Genomic DNA, 24,200 nt, shown 5'->3' on the forward strand with positions numbered 1-24,200 from the left:
AAAGCATTTTTCATTTCCGTTATTTTACTTTTCAACTCTAGAATTTCTATTTGGTTCTTTTTAAAAATATATTATAAAATAAATAATTTTTTTTTAAAAAAAAGTATTGATAATCTCTATTTTGTGAGATATTATTCTCATGTTTTCTTAAAATTGTCTTTTATTGATATTCTCTATTTTGTGAGACATCATTCTCATGTTTTTCTTTAGTTCCTTAGACATCGTTTCCTTTAGCTGTTTAACATATCTAAAATAGTTGATTTGAAGCTTGTTTCTATTAAGACCAATGTCTGGATCTCCTAAGGGGTAGTTTTTATTAACTGGATTTTTTCTTTTCCATGTGCCATACTTTCTTGGGTTTTTTCTTTTTGTATGTCTCATAATTTTTTTGGATACCAGACATTTTAAACATGATAATGTGGCCACTCTAGAAACAAGAGTCTCCCTCTTTTCCACATTGTATTCCTTGTTGTAGTTATTTGTTTGTTCATTTAGTGTTTTTTCTGAATAAACTTTGTGGTCTCTATTTTTTGTCACCTATGTTCATTAAAATATTTTTTCATTAACTTAGAGGTCAGCTAATAATTTGACACAGATTTCCATACGTGTTTGGAACTGAAAATCTAGTCCTTGCAGAAGGGCTTTGTATATGTGTTGGGACTTGCTTTCAACACTCAGCCAGAGAGTTTACAACTGTGCCTTAGCCTACACTTTCTGCTTGTGCAGGGAAGGTAGAAATTTCCCAGAAATTTCCCTGTGTGCACTGAACATGCACACAGCCCTGACATACATAGTTTTTTCAAATTCTCAGAAATATGTTGAAACTTTTCAAAGCCCATATTCCCCAAAGCATCTCATTCCCAGTACTTTCTCTCAAGTTTTTTGTTTAGTCTATTGTTTTCCCTAGTGCTCAGGCAGCAGCATTTATAATGTTTTGCTGTAAATGTTTTCATCCTGTATTCTGTCAATGTTTTCACCTCCCCACCCCACCAAGTAGCAGCTTTACCAGTGAGTGAGGTCCAGATTAGGTGAAAAAACAAGGCTTTTAAGAATATATTCCAGGGAGTCAACAGACAGATCAATTTTTCACAAATGAGGTCCATTCTGTTTCTTCTGGCATTGATATTAAGAATCTGGGCATTATTTTCAAACCTACTGCTTATCTACGGAGTGAAGAATGGAAACAGGGTAAGTTAAAAACCACAAATCGATGTTCTTACTGAAACCAGATATTTTGCTTGAATTAGCACTCCCTAGATTGCTGAAAACCTTAGGTTAGTTTTCAGAGTTCTAAAAAGCTTTATTTTGACAGTTGTTGCCAGTTTTTTAGCATATTTTATAAAGATAAAATTTTGAAAATTTTTATTCCATTTTTGCTGATGTCACTACACCACAACCTTTTTATTACACTATTTATACCATATAATTTATTCATTGTACTATTATTATTACTTATTAGTCACAACAATTCCCAATATTGAAAATGAAGGACAATAAAATTCTGGTAATTTTAGTCAAGAGGATAATGGATTGAACCATCTAAAACTGACATTTTTGAAACTGAAAAAAAATTATAGCTACAGTGGCACATTGTATTTTTAAAAAATGCATTTCCAAAAATTGTAAGTTTCTGAAAATATATATTCCATCCCACAAGATCTTTTTATAATGTGACATTGCTACGCCTCCACTGAGAGTTGAAGTCTATGTTCCCTCTGCTTGATCTGAGGCAAACCTTTGTAACTGCCTTAACTAATAAATACAATGCAGATAACACTTTCTGACTTCTCAGGCTACATAATAAAAGGTTATATGACTTCTGTTTGTATCTTCCTCTCCAGAACCACTAGTTGAAAGACTGGAAATCTTAGCCAGAGCAATCAGGTAAGAGAAAGAAATAAAAGCCATCCAAATAGAAAGAGAGGAAGTCAAACTATCTCTCTTCACAGATGATATGACTCTATAATGAGAAAACTCCATAATCTCTGCCCAAAGAGCTGATAAACAACTTCAGTAAAGTTTCAGGATGCAAAATCACTGTATTAAAAACCAATATCATTTCTATACACCAAGCTGTGAGCCACACCAAGAACAAAATCCCATTCATAATAGTTGGAAGAAAAAATAAAAATACCTAGGAATACAGCTAACCGGGAGGATGAAAGATCTCTAAATGAGGATTATAAAACACTGCTGAAAGAAATCAGAGATGACACAAACAAATGAAAAAACATTCCATGTTCATGGATAGGAAGAATCAATATTGTTAAAATGGCCATACTGCTTAAAGCAATTTACAGATTCAGTGCTATTCCTATCAAACTTATCAATGACATTTTTACAGAATTAGAAAAAACTATTCTAAAAATCATATGAGTCCAAAAAAAAAAAAAAAAAGAGTCTGATGAGTGAACGTAATCCTAAGCAAAAAGAACAACACTGGAGGCCTCACACTACCTGACTTCAAACTATATGACAAAGCTGCAGAAACCAAAACAACATGGGACTGGTACAAAAGCAGACACATGGACCATCGGAACAGAATCTCTATTCCAGAGATAAAGATTGCTGTAACACAGAAATAAAGCTGCACACCTATAACCATCTGCTCTTTGACAAAGTTGACAAAAATAAACAATGGGGAAAAGACTCCCTGTTCAATAAATGGTGCTGGGATAGCTGACTAGCCATATGTAGAAGGATGAAACTGAATGCCTACCTTTCACCATATACAAAAAACTAACTCAAGATGGATTTAAGATTTCAATGTAAGACCTCAAACTATAAGAATTCTAGGAGAAAATCTAGGAAACATCATGTTAGACATTGGCCTTGGGAAATAATGCATGACTAAGTCCTCAAAAGCAACTGCAACAAAAACAAAAATTGACAAGTGGAGCCGAATTAAACTAAAGAGCTTCTGCAGAGAGAAAAAAAAAGACTATTAACAGAGTAAACAGCAAACTACAGAATGGGAGAAAATATTTGCAAACCATGCATCTGACAAAAGTATAACATCCAGATGTATAAGGAATTTAAATCAACAAGCAAAAACAAAAAGCTTTATTTAAAAATTTGGAAAACATGGACACTTCTCAAAAGCAGACATACAGAAAGACAGTCAACATATTTTTTTAAATGCCCAATATCACTAATAACTAGAGAAATGCAAACCAAAACCACAATGAGATCCCCTCTCACACCAGTCAGAATAGCTATTATTAAAAGTCAAAAAATAACAGACCCTGGTGAGACTTTGGAGAAAAGGGAATGCTTATACACTGCTGGTGGAAATATAGATTAGTTCAGCTACAGTGGAAAGTAGTCTGAAGATTTCTCAAAAAACTTAAAATAGAAGCGCTATTTGACACAGCAATCCCATTACTTAGTATATATCCAAAGGAATATCAATTCTTTCACCATAAAGATACATGCATGTGTATGTTCATTGCAGCATTATTCACAATGGTAAAGACATAGAATCAACCTAGATGCCCATCAACAGTGGACTAGATAAAGAAAATGTTGCACATATGCACCGTGGAATACTATGCAGCCATAAAAAACAAAAAATCATGTCCTTTGCAACAGCATGGATGCAGCTGGAGGCCATTATTCTAAGCAAATTAGCACAGAAACAGAAAACCAAATACCACATGCTCTTACTTAAAAGTGGAAGCTATTGGGAGGCTGAGGCAGGCAGATCACGAGGTCAGGAGATTGAGTGCCACTGCATGACAGCCTGGGTGGCAGAGTGAGACTCTGTCTCAAAAAAATATATATATATATATATGTGTGTGTGTGTGTGTGTGTGTGTATATATATATATATATATACACACATACACACACACACAGACCATTCATATGATGGTCTTATCCTTCACTCTCTATTATGTTCTGTTGAACTATATGTTTCTCCTTATACCAGTATCACAATGTCTTCATTATTGTAACTTTGTCTTGAAACAAGGTAGTCTAAATTCTCTGTCTTTATTCTACTTTTAAAGAATTATTTTGAATATTAGTCTTTTGGAATATTTATGCAAACCTAAAATTATTAAGGCACAAATTATTAATAAAGAAATAAATTAGTAAATGCTCAAAAATATATCAGCTAACATGAAAATGATCAAAAGTAGTCAAATAAAAGCTATATACAAGTTATTTATCTATGTATATAGAATTTTTCAAAAAAGATTGACACCATATATGAAAGTTTACAAATTTAAAAAAATTTCAATTCAGGGAAATGTGCCAATAAGGAATTGATCAGAAGGTAAATTTGTTTTGGGTAAGTTGGATTTTGGTCAATTGATTCTTGATTAAAGGCATGCTCTTAAGCTTTCAATGTTTTGTTGCTATGTGGTGGGTTAGGGTGAAAGATTAGGGAATCTCTTTAAGCTATAGGCTCAGAGTCTTTTGACAGGAGCTGCGCACTTTACTCTGTCTTTTATCTTTCAAGTCTCCTGATCTTACTTGTCCTGTTGTATGAGATAATTATACAGTGGATCAATAACAATTAAAAATATTTGTTTTCAATGTGAATTAAGTGTATCCACCTTTCAGATGTGATTAAGAACACCTCACACAAGTGACAGCCTCTCTTTTAAGGACTAACTTAATAAAAAAAAAAATAGCTTTTCATAAATGGACCTTAGGCAATACTCTTGTCCCTCTTGCAAAAAAAAAAAAAAAAAGTGTGTATTATGGATATGTTTCCTTACAAGCCCTAGGACTTTTGTAATAAGGATGTTCTGTACTCACATGGCCTTACTTCTTGGCCCCATTCAAAAAAAAAATTAATTAAAGGTATTAATTAACCTCTGGTGAAATTGAGAGCCATAGAAAAAGGAAAGGGTTAACCATCCGGTTTCCTACAATTAGGTTAATTTGTCACCAAATGTAGAGACTCTAGAGTTTGGAAACATTCCAACGGAAGCTGTTTTATTTCCTTATTGTTAAGCTTCACTGACCAAGAGGAACCTCAAGCCCCCAGATGTAAATAAAAGCCCCTGCGTTCCACCAGCCCTGATCATTCACCTCTCTATTGGGCACTCAGCCATGAAACTCCATTCCCTTATTTCTGTTCTCCTCCTCTTTGTGACTTTAATACCAAAAGGTAAGATGGTGAATGATTTTAGAAGTCTATTGGGATGCCTAGACCAGAGGAGGTCTATTGAGATAATTATACTGTGGCCATCCTAACTCAGACCCCAATTCACAGCCTTAGGAATTCAGAAATCCAATATGTTTTGTCTTCTTTGGTACTAATGTGGTCAAAATTTAGAAGCAGGACAAGAAGTTCTTTCAACAGAAAATGGGGGTTCAAGAGCTCGATAATCAGAAAACAGGGCCGAAATAGAGTTAGGGGTATAGAAGCTTTGATATGTGATTTAAAGATTAGTAAATACAGCAAATAGCTATCATCAAGGCCTCACTCTCCAAAAAGGAGAGTGAAGATGATAGTTCTTGGTTCAAACTTGGTAGTGAATGGAAGTGATATAGAGTCTATTGGTGAGGAATATTTGTGAAGGGCAGCAGTTAGGCAAATAAGACAGAATTCAACAAGAAAGTTTTGCATCAAATTATAAAAGACCAATAGAAATTTGGGAGCAGGGGAATTTGGAAAAAGAATAAACTGACATGAAGCTTCAATGGCAAAATTTTAAGCATAAGACAAATAATATAGAAAACACTTTAAGACTCTTAATTGCATCCTTAGGGTCCATGATTCAGAAGTTTAAATATTTACATGTAGAATCAAACTGAAAAGGGAATATAGAATCGAACGTCTTCAGGGTGTTTCATCCAGATCCTGGTAAGATCTGATAAAATTATCTCCACTGTTAATAGTGGGATATTCATATCCCTCAAAATATAGTGTGTGATCAATGAACAAAGATCTCTTCCTTGCTTTATCTCTGAGATTATTTTTTAAATAATTTCAACTTATATTGTAGATTCAGGAAGTACATGTGCAGGTTTGTTATGGTGGTATGTTGTGTGATGTGAGGTTTGGGGCAAGATGGTGATCCCATCATTCAGGTAGTGAGCATAGTACGAAATAGTCAGTTTTTCAATCCTTGTTCCCCTCCCTCTGCAGTCTAGTAGTCTCCAGTGTCCCATCTTTATATCCATGAGTATCCAATGTTTAGCTCCCACTTATAAGTGAGAACATGCATTATTTGGTTTTCTATTTCTGCATTAATTTATTTGGGATTACGTCCTCCAGCTGCATCCATGTTGCTACAAAGGATATGATTTTGTTCTTTTTTATGGCTGCATAGTATTCCATGGTGTATATGTATCACATTTTCTTTATCCAGTCTGCCATTGATGACCACCTAGATAGACTGATTCTTTGTCTTTACTATTGTGAATAGTTCTGTGATGAACATAGGAGTGCATGTATGTTCTGAGTAGAATGATTTATTTTCTTTTGGACAATATACCCAGTAATGGAATTGCTGGGTTGAATGGTAGCTCCGTTTTAAGTTCTTCGAGAAATCTTCAGACTGCTTTCCACAGTGGCTGAACTAATTTACATTCCCATCACCAGTGTGTAAGCACTCCTTTTCTCCACAGCCTCATCTGCATCTCTGTTATTTTTTGACTTTTTAACAATAGCCATTCTCACTGGTGTAAGATAGTTCTCATTGTGGTTTTCATTTTGATTTGCATTTCTCTAGTGATTAGTGATGTTGAGCTATTTTTCATGTTTGCTGGCTGCTTCTGTGTCTTCTTTTGAGAAGAGTCTGTTCATGTTTTTCACGTCTTTTTCCCACTTCGTTTTTTGCTTGTTGATTTAAATTCCCTATAGATTCTGGATATTAGATTTTTGTCAGATGCATAGTTAGCAAATATTTTCTCCCATTCTGTTGTTTTCTGTTTACCCTGTTAATAATTTTCTTTTTCTCTGCAAAAGTTCTTTAGTTTAATTCAGCTCTACTTGTCAATTTTTGTTTTTGTTGCAATTGCATTTGAGTACTTAGTCATAAATTATTCCCCAAGGCCAATATCTAGAATGGTGTTGCTTAGGTTTTCTTCTAGGATTCTTACAGTTTGAGGTCTTACATTTAAATATTTAATCCATCATGAGTTAATTTTTTATATATGGTGAAAGATAGGCATCCAGTTTTATTCTTCTGCTTATGGCTGGCCAGCTATACCAGCACCATTTATTGAACAGGGAGTCCTTTTCCCGTTGCTTGTTTTTGTCAACTTTGTCAAAGAGCAGATGGTTATAAATGTGCAGCTTTATTTCTGGGTTCTCTATTCTGTTCCAGTAGTCCATGTGTCTGCTTTTGTACCAGTTCCATGCCGTTTTAGTTACTGTAGCCTTATAGTATAATTTGAGGTCAAGCAGGATGATGCCTCCAGTGTTGTTCTTTATGCTTAGGATTATTTTGGTTGTCTGAGCTCTTTTTCAGTTTCATATGAATTTTAGAATAGTTTTTTCTATTCTGTGAAAAATGTCATTGGTAGTTTGATAGGGATAGCACTGAATCTATAAATTGCTTTGGGCAGTATGGCCATTTTCATAATATTGATTCTTCCAATCCACAGCAGGGAATATATTTCTGCTTGTGTCATCTATGACTTCTTTCAGTAGTGAATTGTACTATCGCTTGTAGAGATCTTTCACCTCCTTGGTTAAATGTATTCATAGGTATTTAATTTTTTGTGTGGCTATTGTAAATGGGATTGCATTCTTGACTTGGCTCTCGGGCTGAACATTATTGATGTATAGAAAGGCTACTGATCTTGTACATTGATTTTGCATCCTGAAACTTTACTAAAGTTGTCTATCAGGTCCAGGAAGCTTTGGCAGAGTTTTTAGGGTTTCCTAAGTGCAGAATAATATCATCAATAAAAAGAGGTAATTTGACGACTTCTTTTCCTATTTAGATGCCTTTTATTTCAAAAGGCTGATTGCTCTGGCTCATATTTCCAGTACTGTGTTGATTAGGATGGTGAGAGAGGGCACTCTTGTCTTGTTCCAGTTCTGAGATTCTCTTGAGTGCAATCAAAGCTACTCAGTTGTTTGATCTTTACCTAATCTGTGGATTTGCTGAGATCTGCCTCACACATGATTACCTCCTTCTGAAGGAGCTTATGCAATTCTCATTTGGTTCTCAGCTTTGGTCAGAAGATACAATTGAGGTCAGATACACTTGTAGTATCATCTGATATGAAATTATGTGATGGTAATAACTTCAAATTAGAACAAAATTGAATGGCAATTGTTTTTATTTTAGATAATAAGACCCATGTACAGATAAAGAACGTGATTTTACTCAAATCACATAGGTAGTAGCAACACCGCAGCTAAAAGCAAATCTCTTTAATCTGGGTCAATGTTGTTTTTAATCAATCCATAGGTGTAGATATCCACACAAAAATGATAACTGATTTCTGTCAGACTTTTTTCTCAAAATCTTCTCATTATACATTGAGGAAACTAAGGAGGTTTTCTGCTATATGTGACAACATGGGTGAACCTGGAGGACATTATGTGAAATGAAATAAGCCAGTCAAGAAGACAAATACTGCATGATTCCACTTACATGAGGTACTTAAAACAGTCAAACTCATGGAAACAGGTAGCAGAATGTGGTTTCCAGGGACGGGGGAGGGAGGAGGAAATAGGGAGTTGCTGTTTAAGGAGTAAAAGTTTTCAGTTTTATTAGATGAATAAGCTCTAAAGATTGACTGTACAATATTATACCTATAGCGTTTAAAAATTTCTTAAGAAGGTAGATCTCACTTTCAGTGTTATCACCACAATAAAATAAAGGACAAAGAACAAGAGGTTATTTGAGGTTGAAAGCTGAGTTACTCTCCCCACAAATACGACAAGAATCCTTCAGAGGCCTGCCTTTCAGGCTGTGACATCTTCCGTCCTGCGGGAATAGAAATATCAGCCCTTGTCTGATCCTCCCAAATCAGTTATACCAGGAAGAAGGATTAAATGAGAGTCCTGTAATTCTGCACAGGAGCAAATCACTTTTGAACAGCCAGGTTTCTTGTGTCAGAGGATATTAAAGCCATATGTAAAGGTCAAAATGACTTACTTGTGCATATTGAGATGTTCTTGGACACACTATCAAGTGGGACCCAGAACACTCAAGTTGAAAAATAGGAATTTCATTATCAGTTTTGTATGGTCTCTTAGTACTAAATAGTTAACTGTTGAGCTGTCTATACAATTTAATAATACTGCAGTCCAAAAATTCTGATTTTAATCTCTGCTGTGACTGTTGGGCATATAGAATTTATCAGTTGCCTAGAAGCATTCTGGTAATCTTAGAAACTTTATAACTCCTATATAACTTCTATCTAACAAAATTTCTTTTAAGAAAAATTGAGTGGCTGGATCATGAAGAGTTTTGTTAAAGACAATTTTACCCCCAAAAAATCCAATTAAGTAAAAAAAATTATTGTTTTCATGAAAAAATTTCTCCAAAGAAACTACATAATCTGAAATATTAGTTTATGAGCTTAATGTCTGATGAATATTAAGTTATAACTACTCGAATATATGTTTTTATATATCCTTATATTTATTCAAAAAAGAATCCATGGTATCCTATAAAAAATTGGAATAGTTCATATAGATTCATATATACACACAAACATATATGTGCTGGGAATATGAGTCTAAAGAGGTTAGAATGGCATAAATCTTGGATTGCTGCATTAGCTCTCTGAGAATTAAGAAAATTATAGCATTCTTCTTACACTGACTGTGGAGAGTAACATATCTGAATACACGACATTGGACAGGAGCAGAAGACAGCTTGAACTCACGTTATGTAGAGAAAAGGAAACTGCGCTTCTATTTTTTGATTGATAAAGTTCCAGGAAGAGCCTCTCCATTTAAATCCTCTACATCACCCAAAAAAAAAAAAAAAAAAACTTAAAAGTTACTGACTCAATGAGCTCTAACGCTAAGAAATGTATATCCTTTTAGAAAGTAGATGAATGTGCTATTAAGGGTCTTTTTCAGTGTGAGTCTAAGTTCTTCTCACTTCATCCACAGAAATTAATGTTGTGATATAATATGAAGTGAACATCTAAATTGTTTCTTTTTCCAAAAGCACTTATTAAATATGCATCCTTTCTCCAACTGCCATGTGATAGAACCATTATAACGTATTAATGTCAGATAAATTCTAAAGTGTATTGGAGAGTGCCTCTCTTTCTCTTCTTTTGCTCTATGTGTGTATACCTCTGTCAATAAGTCTGAAAATAAATGTGAATATCTGGGAAGAAATTCCCTTCCTCATGAATGAGGACTATGAATCTGAATATGAATCAAGCAATTTAATCTTATCTTCTTGACTTAAACTAGTGCCCTTAGCATGACGACATGTCACAGTCATCAGTAAAAAGGGCGATTATAACTCTTTGGCTTCATGCTCAGAGTATACCTCCTTAAATTAAGCTTCAGCCTTCATGCTCAGAGCATACCTTAGATTCCCATGTAGCAAGAAGCACATCACTGGTAGGATGAATTGTTCCACTCATTTTGAGTGAAGCAAGGGACATCTCCCAAATAGAGGAATCGGCACTATCTTAGGCTACATGCTGTGTCAGTAGGCTGAACTTTACTGTATAGTGGGTTAAACATCTCTACCCTACTGAGAGGAAGTTCACTCTTTTGGCTTCAGCTGAAGATTCACATTCCACCTCATTTTGCATGGGATCCCTCTAAGTTCACATGCATAGGCCTCCTTGACGCCATACTCTGCCTCTTATTATATCTTTCCCAGTACTAATAACCCCTGATTTTAGCTTCATTTAAAAAGTCTGACAATGTTGCCAGATGTTAAATGTATGGATGAAGTTATCAGGGAAAAGATCAACACCTAGCAACAGGTCTGCTATGCTTCTGAGCATGAAGCCTGTGTTCTGTGTAGACAATGCAGTAGAACCAGCACCTTCCACAACTGGCTGGGGAGACTTCAGGTCTCTCTGAAAGGCAGCCACTTTCTCTTCCACAATAATCTTGGGGAAAAAAAGGTAATATTACAAGATATTACCCAACTCCCCCATCATGACATTCTCTTGTTACGTAGAAACCCTGAATTTATGAACTACCAGTCTGATAGTAGAGTGTAATACCAGACTGCACTAGGTTGAAGCTTCTAACAAGGGTAGAAGACAATCTTGCACAGGTTATGAGCACTCAGTTCCAAAAGGCTGTTTTGGTTTTTCTGGCTATGGATCTATTTCTACAGAGTGGAGAAACAATAATGATAGCCTAGTTTAAATACAAAACAGTAACAAACAACCAAAAAAAAAGATTGAGAGCTGAAAAGGCCATCAAACTGTTACTCATCTACAGAAGCAAAGAAGCCAGAGGTAGTATATTACACAACAGTAAAAACAAAATAAGATCCAGGTGAGTTAACTGGATGGTTCGGGAACTAATGTCTGTTAATGAACATCAGCAAAAGTGTTTTTCTTATATAACATCTGCTGTGATATACGGTAGGAAACATAAACTATGGTTGTGCTGAGAAGGATAGTAAGAGAAAGGATAGTAAGCATAGAGAAAACTACTGAATTAGAGCACACCCTTAGTCATACACTTCTCAACAACCAGATGAATTAAGATAACATATGGATACACTTAAGGGAAAATACCTTTTAGCTCAGTGAGTAATTCTCTCCAGGTTGTCTGTCTGTCTATCTATCTATCTATCTATCTCTCTATCTATCTATCTATCTATCCCTTATCGATCTATGAGGTATTGAGCAACATAGGAAAGATATTTCTTACATAGTCCTGAAATGAGGAAATTAGATAAAATCTAAAGGATTGATAGGCTTTCTATGAAAGGAGATGAAGATATGAACACGCACCATTTGATAGGGATGATGTACACACAGATGGGAAGATGGAGGGACAGATACTTCCTTTGAAGCTGTTTCTTAGTGGCGGCATTGTTGGTGTTTGGTGAAAGACAATTCCTTAGGTGAAAAATGTAGCAGTGCTGTGCTATTTGCTAAATACCAAAGACACCTTCCCTAGGCATGGAGGCAAGAACAAATGGTCCCACACATTTCAAAATGTACTGCTCTAGGGGAGGACAATCCCTTTAAAGGATTTTAGAAGTTGGCTATTTCCTCCAAGGTGTATATAATCTACAATCTTAGCCCCCTTCCCATAAAAAGGCACTATTTCTGTCTACGTGTCTGATCCTTTCATATAGACAATGTTTTCTTTCCTCTCCCAAAGCCATTCTTCTGGGGGTTTATTGTTTTATGTATATTTTCAATAGTGAATTAATGATGTTCTTAAATCTCTTTCTGTGCAGGAAAGACTGGCGTTATTCCAGGACAAAAACAGTGTATTGTTTTGAAAGGGGTGTGCAGAGACAAAGGCTGCAGCACACTAGATGATACCATTGGTACATGTAATGAAGAAAAAAAATGTTGTAGAAGGTGGTGGATACTTGAGCCCTATCCAACTCCAGTTCCCAAAGGAAAATCTCCTTAAGTGGGAGCAAACGTTAAGCCCTTTGAACTCCAGAATGGATAATTTTGCAGACTCCTGTTTAACCGAATTTCTTATTCTTCCTTGACTGGAAATAAATGTTGTCCTAATCGCACGTGTACTGACTGCCTTCTGGAGCATTTCTTCTTGAGACACATGCAAGCCTCTTAAGAACGATGAGAATAAACTAAATAACAGAAGAATCTCATACCCTACAGGTATTTATAAAAAATGCAAGTTTCTAAGAAAAATAAAGATAAAAATGTTAAATATGTAAAACAATAAAATTATGAAGTAGCAGTACACAGTGTTTGATTATTTGAAGTGCAATGTCAACCTTCTTCCTCATCCACTTCTGAACAAATATCATTTTCATTACTAATAGAGACCTACTTAGATAATATGGGTTAAAGCCTGCTAATCATGTGACCTTGCTAACATTGTACCTGAGAATTAGGTACATGACCATTCCAGTCATTCCAGCACTTGAAGCAGGTCTCGCCTCTCCTGCCCCCTGCCCTTAGAGAAGTAGAAGAGAAGACCTGCTTTCTACAAGTAGGCTCACTAGGAGGAGCTGTAGAGCTGAAGAGTTGCTAACTCAGCATGCCGGGTTAGCTCTTTCTAAACTCTCCAACAGATAACTCCATTTTCTGGGACCAAGACAATCAAAGGGCAGGAAGGATACCAGGGGTATGACGTGGCATGAGTGCCACAAAGATGGAAAACAAAGAATGAGGCCAAATTACCCCACAAACAAAATTCAAGAGTTTGTGTTTTTTTTTTAACCGCAAAGCTTATGGTCAATGAATCAGGGGAGGGTGGGTTATCTCCCTTTGTAGAGAAGATGTCAGGAGTCTATTAAAATAACTCTAATCGCATCTTCATGGATCTGTTTCTTCAATACTAGTCATTGCTTTTTCTATATCTTCTCAGAATCACTCACGAACAGCATATTACTCTGAGATCAGATTCTAAGCTAATTTCAGAATAATACGCTAATACAATTTTTACCATATACATTTTACACATAGCTGAAAAGTCACATCTTCTCTTCTCTGTCATCTTATGTGCCACTCCATTATCCAGTGTAGCACATTAGAGATTCTTTGATAATTAAATGACATTAGGAGACTTTAAAAGTCATAAATACCCTCCTATATTAAAATGCTAAAAAAGAAAAATTTCCCATATTTGAATATAAACAAGTCTCCTTATAAAATTTCTAGGCATAAATTGAAGTTCAAAGATTGAATATCTTCAATCTCTATGTTGAAGCCCAAAGACATTAGAATCCAAATGAATTACTTCCTGAAATGAAATTATCTTCCCCTCGTTAAGTCCAAAGTTTTCTATTAAATGTAAGCAAAAAAAATCATCACTCATTTCTTATTCTCCATCTTAGTGAATTAGTGAAAGTTTCTTCAGAGACTTGACACTGAATAAATATAACATCTCAACTCACTAAAGCAAAAAGAACTTTTTCTGCTTTTTTTTTTTTTTGAGATGGAGTCTCGCTCTGTTACCCAGGCTGGAGTGAGTGGCGCGATCTCGGCTCACTGCAAGCTCCGCCTCCCGGGTTCCCGCCATTCTCCTGCCTCAGCCACCCGGGTAGCTGGGGCTACAGGCGCCACCACCGCGCCCGGCTAGTTTTTTGTATTTTTAGTAGAGACGGGATTTCACCGTGTTAGCCAGGATGGTCTTGATCTCCTGACCTCGTGATCCACCCGTCTCGGCCTCCCAAAGTGCTGGGATTACAGGCGTGAGCCACCGCGCCCGGCCAGAACGTTTTTTATCTCTGAGCAAGAAGAAAAAAAAAGGTAAGGGAAATGAAAAAGATAAGGAACAAAAAGAATCAGTCCAGAAAAATCTAATTTCTCTTTTTTTTTTAAGTGAGAGAAAGTTTATTAAGAAAATAAAGGAATAAAAGAATGGCTACTCCACAGGCAGGGGAGCCTCTAATTTCTAATTCTGATTGTTTTTCTTAATTTTCTTTCTAATGACACTCTCGATTTTACCATACAATATTGGCCATTTAATAAAGAAGTTCAGGGACAGACAGTAAAATATAAAGTAGAGCAATATTTCTGATCTCCAGCACCATCAACATTTTGACAAGAACAATTTTTTGCTGTGGGGAGCTTTCCCGTATATTGTGGGATGTTTACCAGCCTTTCTTGCCTCTAAAACATTTCTCCCACCTGTGACCAAAACAAACAAACAAACAAAAAACCTCTACACACTACTAAAAATCCTCTGAGGGCAACATTGTCCCTAGCTGAAAACCGCTATAGTAAAGAAATCATCAGTTAAAGGTAAAAGTAAATAGGAGTTAGAAAATTCACTCAAATAGAGACCTTTGCCTGTAAACTTTCAAAAAGTAAGACAGCATCACATATAAAATAATAGATCAGAAATGTCTTCTGACAATCCAAAGATGAATTATGTCTCTTTATTTGAAAGATATAGATCTAAAGATAACCCTTTTGGTTTTTTACTGCTGTGCTAGTTGTTAGAAATACCTGACCATATCTTAACCATTGAGATTTTAGGGCAATATTGCTCTGATACCTCATCCAGAGGTGCAAAATCCACATTTTAGGGACATTTAAAAGATTTCTGGGAAAAGGCTGTCTGTGCCTTTTGATAATGAGACTGGGTGAATTACGTGCAATCTCTTGGAGTACTTGACTATATCTTCTGCAGAAGACCATATTTACTGTATGCAATTATATGATTCTGTGCATGGAACATATTATATTGATACTAATTTATGAGGGTATAGTTGATAAACCCCAAAGGAGTTAATTTTATTGTTATATAAAGGCAAAGGCAGGCCAGAGGCAGTGGCTCACACCTGTAATCCCAACACTTTGGGAGGCCAAGGCGGGCAGATCACCTGAGGTCAGGAGTTCAAGACCAGCCTGGCCAACATGGCAAAACCCTGTCTCTACTAAAAATACAAAAATTAGCCAGGCATGGTGGTGGGTGCCTGTGATTCCAGCTACTCGGGAGGCTGAGGCAGAAGAATCGCTTGAACCCAGGAGGCAGAGGTTGCAGGGAACCAAGATTGCACCACTGCACTCCAGCCTGGGCGACAGAGTGAGACTCCATCTCAAAAAAAAAAAAAAAAAAAAGGCAAAGGCAATACTATATATCATGAAAGCTTGAGATACGCTCAGACCTTTGCCAGTTGTACAACTTCATTTTGTTCTTTCTATCTTTCTGGAAAATTTGATATCATCGAGACAATAGAGTTTCCGAATAAACGGCAAGTCACAAAAATACTTGAAAATAGCCCAAGTAAAATGGATTTTACTATCACTAGAAAAAGATTGCAATTTCCATATTCAAAATACAAAATAAAATATTTTTGCTGCTGTTAGAACCATAGCTCATATAACCTTGAAAGGTTTTTATATTATATGTAAAGTAGTATGACACCCAATGATAGACTGCGATGAGTTAAAGAGCAATACTATGAACACTAAAGCAACTCTTAAATAACACAACAAACAGTTTAATAACAAAAAAAATTGAATAATCACAATGACCCAACTACTTGAAAAAAAGAAGAAAAAGAAAACAAAGAACAAATGAAACAGGACATGTGTAAGATGGCTAAGTAGAAGGTCCCCAGCCTTCATTCACCCACACAACACTGATTTGGCAACCATCCGTGGATAAAATGTCTTTGTGGGAACATCAGGACCCAGTCAGGAGGTCATGACAATCCACTAGAGCCCAAGACCAAGGAAAACTGCTTTGAGAAGGCAGGACCATGCCCCTGGAAGTAGGCTCACCAATCATAGACCTGGCCATGAACACAGAAACACCGCCATCTGCCTGTGGACCCTGCTGCAGCCCTACTTACATGTGGTTCCAGATGCAGCCTCAAAAGTCATCCCCAAAAGTCATTCAGGAGCAGGTTGTTTAATTTCCATATAACTGTATGGTTTTTAGTGATTTTCCTAATATTTATTTCCATTTTTATTGGGATGTGGTCAGAGAGTGTGGTTGGTATAATTTCGAGTTTTTTGAATTTGCTGAATATTGTTTTATGGTCAATCACGTGATTGATTTTAGAGTGTGTACCATGTGCAGATGAGAAGAATGTATATTCTGTTGTTGGGTGAACTGTTCTGTAGATGTCTTTTAGGTCCGTTTGGTCAAGTGTCGAGTTAGGGCCCAAATATCCTTGTTAGTTTTCTCTCTCAACAATCTGTCTAATGCTGTCAGTGAGGTGTCAGAGTCTCCCACTATTATTGTGTGGTTATCTGTCTTTTTGTAGTTCCCTCATAACTTGTTTTATAAATTTGAGTACACTTGTCTTGGGTGCATATATATTTAAGACGGTTAAGTCTTCTTGTTGAATTGAACCCTTTACCATTATGTAATGCCCTTTTTTTGTCTATTTCTATCTTTGTTGGCTTAAAGTCTGTTTTGTCTGAAATTAGAATGGCAACCCTACTTTTTTGTTTCCCATTTGCTTGGGAGATCTTTCTTTGAGCCTTTACATTGAGCCTATGAGTGATGGGTCTCACATGCAATGACACCGAAGACAGCATACAGTTGGGGCTTGCTTCTTTATCCACCTTGCCACTTTGTGCCTTTTAAGTAGGGCATTTAGTCCATTTATGTTCAAGGTTAATATTGCTATGTGTGGATTTGATCCTGTTATTGTGTTGTTAGCTGGTTATTACGCAGAATTCATTGTGTGTTGCTTTATAGTGTCAATATCTATGTAATTAATTGTGTTTTGTGGTGGCTGGTACTCTTTCATTTCCATATTTAGCACTCCTTTAAGGACCTCTAGTAAGGTGTGTCTGATGGTAACAAATTTCCTTAGCATTTGCTTGTCTGAAAAGGATTTTATTTCTCTTTTGCTTATGAAGTTTAGTTTAGATGGATATAAAATTCTTGGTTGGAATTTCTTGTCTTTAAGAATACTTAATGTAGGTCCACAGTCTCTTCTGGCTTGTCAAGTTTCAGCTTAACAGTCCACTGTTAGCCTAATGGGATTCCCTCTGTGAGTTACTTGTTCCTTTTCTCTAACTGCCTTTAATATTTTTTCTTTCATGTCAACCTTGGATAATCTGATGACATATGTCTAGGGAATGGTTGTCTTGTATAGTATCTTGCAGGGGTTCTCTGCATTTCCTAAATTTGAATCAACCTCTCTAGTGAGGTTGGGGAAATTTTTATGGATGATATCCTCAAATATGTTTTCCAAGTTGTTTGCTTTCTCTTCCTCTCTTTCAGGGATGCCAATGAGTCATATATCTGGTCTCTTCACATAATTCCATATTTCTAAGAGGTTTGTTCATTTTTTTGAATTCTTTTTTCTTTATTTTTGTCTAATTGAACTAGTCTTCAATCTCGGAGATTCTTCCCTCAGCATGGCCTATTTTATTATTATTATTATTATTATACTTTAAGTTCTAGGGTACATGTGCACAACATGCAGATTTGTTACATATGTATATATGTGCCATGTTGGTGTGCTGCACTCATTAACTCGTAATTTACATTAGGTATATCTCCTAATGCTATCCCTCTCCCCTTCCCCCACCCCATAACAGGCCCCAGTGTGTGATATTCCCCTTCCTGTGTCCAAGTGTTCAATTCCCACCTATGAGTGAGAACATGTGGTGTTTAGTTTTCTGTCCTTGCGATAGTTTGCTGAGAATGATGGTTTCCAGCTTCATCCATGTCCCTACAAAGGACATGAACTCATTCTTTTTTTATGGCTGCATAGTATTCCATGGTGTATATGTGCCACATTTTCTTAATCCAGTCTATCATTGATGGGCTTTTGTGTTGGTTCCAAGTCTTTGCTATTGTGAATAGTGCCACAATAAACATATATGTGCATCAGCATGGCCTATTTTGCTGTTAATATTTGTGATTGTATTATTAAATTCTCATAGTGAGTTTTTCATATCTATCAGATCACTTTTGTTCTTTCTTAAAAGGGCTATTTTGTCTTTCAACTCATATCATTTTATTAGATTCCTTAGATTCCTTGAATTTGGTTTCAGCTTTCTTGAATCTCGATGATCTTCATTCCTATCCTGATTCTAAATTATATGTCTGTCATTTCAGCCTGGTTAAGAACCATTGCTGGGGAACTACTGCCGTCCCTTGAAGGTAAGAAGACGCTCTGGCTTTTTGAGTTGCCAGAGTTCTTGTGCTGATTCTTTCTCATCTGTATAGACTGATGTTTCTTTAATCTTTGGTGTTGCTGTCTGTATTAATCTGTTCTCAAGCTGGTAATAAAGACATACCAGAGACTGGGTAATTTATAAAGAAAGAGGTTTAATTTTCTCACAATTCCACATGGCTGGGGAGGCCTAACAATCATGGCAAATGAGGAGCAAAGTTACATCTTACATGGTGGCAGGCAAGAGAGCTTGTGCAGGGGAATTCCCATTTATAAAATCATTAGATCTCATGAGAGCTCACTCATGGGGGAACCGCCCCCATGATTCAGTTATCTCCATCTTGTCCTGCCCTTGACACATGGGGATTTATTCAAGGTGAAATTTGGGTGGGGACACAGAGCCAAACCATATCACTGTCCTTTGGATGGGGTTTTTGCTCTTATATTCTTTGATGCCTTTGAAGGTTTGATTGTGGAATACGGTGGGTTCCATTGACTGGCTTCATTTCTGGGAGACTTCTGGGGGTCGAGGCTCAGCTCATTACTCCTGGGCTGTGTGCCCTAATCCTGGGAAGTTGGTACCAGGTTCCTGGCTTTGTTCTCTTGTCCCTTGAGGTGAGAAACCTGCTGCACTTGAGGGGCTGAAGTGTTCCTGGTCCACTGGAAACAACACTTTGATCGGATGTGCCAGCCACAGCACTTTCTTGGGGTGGTGGCAGCAGGGTTTGTGCTTGCGTATGTGTGGCAGTGGCAGTGGTGGTTGGGTGGGGTACACATGTGTTGGTGAAGATGGGGCAGAGTGAACTCACTTTGGTTGGCATGAGGAAGCAGTGGAGGTGGGGCACCAACATCCATCCATAGACTCATGCTGGCAGCAGCATGGTATGGTTCCTGTGCATAGACAGGGGTGAGGCATTGGCAAGGGTGGGGCAGTTGTGTCTATGCATGTGCTTGCACCAGTGGCATTGCAGCAGTGTACACCTGTGCCCATGCACATGCACTCACGCCAGCAGTAGTGGGGTATTGGGGTTCACACGTATGCACACACAGGCAGGTGAAGGCAGGTGAGGTCCACCCACTGTGCATGTCAACAAAGTGGTGGTGGGTGACCATGAGTGAGTGAATGCTGACAAAGTGGCGGAAGGGAGGTTTTGGTCAGGAGAGGCTGCAGGTGGTTGCATGTCAGTGGGGACTGGTCTACTGAAGCTCTCTGAAAGTTTAGGCTTGGTTCATCAGTAAAGAAGCTATGATGATGTTCCCCAGGAAGCACCCTGGTTGGGAATCCAAGGAGGTGCTGCAAGCAAGTACAGCCAGGCTGGGTCCCCAGCAGAGGCCAGCGGGCAGAGGGGGCCCAGATAGAATTGGCCTTGACCCATGTGCAAGACTACCTTACTCTGTTCAGGTCCAACAGTCACCAAAGGCCCAAGCTACCTAAAAGAGCATAGCAAGCCTTGGGGGATAGGTGACCCTGGCCATGCTTCACTGCAGCTATTGCTGTGCCAAACCCTCTGGGCTCCTCACAGGCTGAATTCCTGGTCCTGCTACCTCTCCAAACAGCTCTCCTTGCCAGCTCAAATGTCCATGAGGGTCATGGGGTCTACTGCAGCTAGGATTCCAAAGGTCTGTGGTGAGAGTGGGCCACTCTTCACCTATTCAAGTCACCCCTTCCCCAGGAGCTGCTGGGGTCCAGGAACAAGTCTCAACAAGGCCTCGTGCAGGGTTTCCAGCTTCCTCCCTCTTCAGCCTAGAATCTGCCTCCTCCCCTAATCCACTCTCAATGTCTCCCCTCTGAAGACCTGCTCAGAGTGTGCCAGTCTTCCTAATGGTCTGGTCTCTTGCGGGGAGATGTTATTCTAGGCTGTATCTAGTAAATCACCTTATCTCCCCCTCTTTTTTCTCTTTTTGTTTGTCTTTGTAATTTGCTGATCTTCTGTATCAGCAAATTTATTTATCTCTTAATTGTTTGTGTACCTGCTCTAGTTTTTGCTTGTACATGTCATGAGTCTTACATAAAATATCTTATAGTTATAATAGACTAAAACTGATAGCAACTTAACTTCAGTCACATACAAAATCTTTAGACTTTTACCTTCTTCCATTTATATGTTTTAATTTCACAATTTACGTTTTTGTATTGTGTACTCCCTAACAACTTACTATAGGTTGTACTATAGGTTGTTGTGACTTTTAACCTTTACAATAAGAATATATATAATTTACAAAGCACCATAACAGTATTGAAATATTCTGGATTTGACCTTTACCTTTTTTTACCTTTATTAGTGAATTTTACACTTTCATATGTTTGTATGTCAATAATTAGCATCCTTTGATTTCTATTTGAAAAGCTTCCTTAACAATTTCTTATAAGGCAGGTCTAGTGGTGATGAATCTCCTCGTTTTTGCTTGTCGAGGAAAGACATTATTTCTCCTTCATTTCTGAAATATAGCTTTGCTGGGTATAGTATTCTTGACTGCAGTATTTTTTCAAAATAGACTAAAAGCTTAAATATAAAACCTGAGGCTGAAAAACTACTAGAAGAAAACATAGGGGAAAGACTACATGACGTTGGACATTTTAAGTTTTAACCCCAAAAGCACAAACAATGCAAGCAAAAATGGACAAATTTGATTGTAATCAAAATAAAAAGCTTATGCACACCAAAGAAAACAATCGGAGTAAAGACACAATCTACAGATTGGGAGAAAATATTTGCAAGCCATACATCTGATAAGGGGTTAATAGACAAAATTTATAAAGAACTCAAAAAACTCTACAGAAAGAAAACAAATAGTCCAATTAAAGAATGGGCAAGGGAGGTAAATAGACATTTCTCAAAAGAAGACACACAAATGGCCAACAAATATACAAAAAAAAAGTTCAACATCACTAATCATTAAGGAAATGGAAATTAAAACCACAGTGAGATATCACCTCACACCTGCTAGAATGGCTATTACCGAAAAGAGGAAATATAACAGGTGTTGGAGAGTATGTGTAGAAAAGGGAACACTTGTACACTGTTGTTAGGAATGTAAATTAGTGTAGCCATTATGGAAAACTTACAAGTTTCTCAACAAAAATAAAAATAAAATTACATACGATCTCGCAATCTCAAGTCCGGGTATTTACTGAAAAGTCTTGAAATTTGTATATTGAAGAGATGTCTGCATTTCCATGTTCATTGCAGCACTTTTTGCAATAGTCAAGTTTTGGAATCAACCTAAGTGTCTATCAACAGATGAATGGATAAAGAAAATGTAGTATATATACACAGTAGAATACTATTTTACCTTAAAGAAAAGAAACTTTTTTATTTCCAGCAACAAAGATGGAATTGGAGAACATTATGCCAAGTGAAATAAATCTGGTACAGAAAGACATATTACATGTTTCACTTATTTGTGGAATCTAAAACAGTCAAACTCAAATAAGCAGAGAGTAGAACAGTGGTTACCAGAGGCTGAGGAGGGTAAAGAGATGAGGATATGATGGTCAAACAGTACAAAGACGCAACTGGACAGGAAAATAGGTTTCTTTAAGATATACTGCACAGCATGGTGAATATAGTAAAAAATGTATTATACATTTCAAAATTGCCAAGAGAATACATTTCAACCATTCTCAAGACAAAAAATAATGATTTTAGGTGACTGGTATGTTAATTACTTTGATTTAATTATTCCACATTGAATTCATAAATCATAACATCACTTTGTACCCAATAAATAAGACAACTATAATTTATCAATTTACAATTAATAATTTGTTAATAAATAAGATAACAGGCAAAATATTTGAGCACACATTTCACCAAAGAAAATATGTGAATGGATATAAACACATGAAAAGATTATCAGAATCATTAGTCATTAGTGAAATTCAAATTAAAACCACAGTGAGAAGCCACTTAAAACACACTAGAATAACTATAATAAAAATGACCAGTGATAAAATATGTCCGTGAAGATGTGGCTAAATCAGGGCCCTTTACAATGCTGATGGAAATATAAAATAGTATCACTACTTTGGAAAATAGTTTGGCCTTTTCTTAAAACTGATAAATATGAATATATCATTCAATTTAGTAATACTATTCTTAGGTTTCTATGCCATATATTAGTATATGGATAAACAAAATGTACTATATCTATACAGAGAAATACTATTGTGTAATAAAAAAGAACAAATACTAATATATGATACATCATGGATGACCTTCCACAACATTATGCTGCATGAAAAAAGCCAGTGAATGAGTTTATAAATAACCTCCACACTCCTAGTCTTCAGATTAAAATGTAGCCTCAGCTGACAATTTTGTCTGCAACCTCAAGAGACCTTTAACCAAAAGCACCCGGTTAAGCTTCATCCCACAGAAACTATGTGACAATCAGTTTGTTTTAAGTCACTACATTTTGGAATACCTTCTTATGCAACAATAACTAATACACTACCCTTGTGAAATTTCTATGTTGTGCTTATTCTGTTTCATAAAATGTGTTGAGTAACCACCTAGCTCAATCTATAATCTCAATTACTCTTAAGAAATAGGAATTATCGCACTTTGGGAGGCGGAGGAGGGCGGATCATGAGGTCAGGAGACCGACACCATCCTGGCTAACACGGTGAAACCCCGTCTCTACTAAAAAATACAAAAAAAGTTAGCCGGGTTTGGTGGCGGGTGCCTGTAGTCCCAGCTACTCGGGAAGCTGAGGCAGGAGAAAGGTGTGAACCGAGAGGCGGAGCTTACAGTGAGCTGAGATGGCGCCACTGCACTCCAGCCTGGGCGACAGAGCGAGACTCCGTCTCAAAAAAACAAAGAAATAGGAATTATCTGTTCCTTCAGGATTGTACATAAAATCTTGCTAGTTCTAGCACCTTTTGGATGTAAAAGGATAGAACATTAACTACTTGTAAGTTTGTTTTGGCCAATATTGTTAATTTATATTTCCCTAAAAGTGTCCATTTCATTCACATATTCAGAATATGGGGTTTAAAGTATTCTATCATGATTTCAAAGCTCTTCTCTATCTGTAGTGTATGTTCCTTTTCTTCCCTGTATTATTTTTCTTCTCTTTTTCTCATCGTGTTTTCCTAAGACTCATCTAATCTATGAATCTTCCCATGAACTACCTAGTGGTCTTACTAAATAACTCTACAATGTTTCTTGCTTTGTTTTGTTTCTTATTTAATTTATGTGTGATATTATTTTTGTTTACTGCCTCCTATTTTGTTTCAGGTTTTTCTTCTTTTTATTTTGTTATTTATTTTGATTCTTCAGTTGAGCACTAAGCTGCTTTCATCCTTTCATGAATTCTAGTAAATGTCTTGAAGACCGTAAATGTCCCTTTTTATACCACTTTGGCTCCATTCTACAGGATTTCATTTATAGTGCTTTGCGTTTTTTCAAATCTAATTATTTTGTATTCATTTTTATGTATGCCTTAGCCCAAGTGTTATGTAAGAATGTGTTGTTTTAATATCTCTGTGTATGAATTTGGGAATATATATTTTTGTTATTGATTTCTG

General features: G+C 36.7%; 1 protein-coding gene across 1 annotated transcript; it reads left to right on the plus strand.

Moving 5' to 3' along the window:
- Window positions 1–5,063: 5,063 nt before the first annotated feature.
- Window positions 5,064–12,510, plus strand: DEFB130B (defensin beta 130B). Its single transcript, XM_025395057.1, has 2 exons — window positions 5,064–5,121; window positions 12,329–12,510. The coding sequence occupies exons 1-2, from the start codon at window positions 5,064–5,066 to the stop codon at window positions 12,508–12,510; spliced, it is 240 nt and encodes a 79-aa protein (XP_025250842.1).
- The last annotated feature ends 11,690 nt before the right edge of the window (window positions 12,511–24,200 follow it).

The sequence above is a fragment of the Theropithecus gelada genome, chromosome 8 (assembly GCF_003255815.1).
Source record: "Theropithecus gelada isolate Dixy chromosome 8, Tgel_1.0, whole genome shotgun sequence".
NCBI lineage: Eukaryota > Metazoa > Chordata > Mammalia > Primates > Cercopithecidae > Theropithecus > Theropithecus gelada.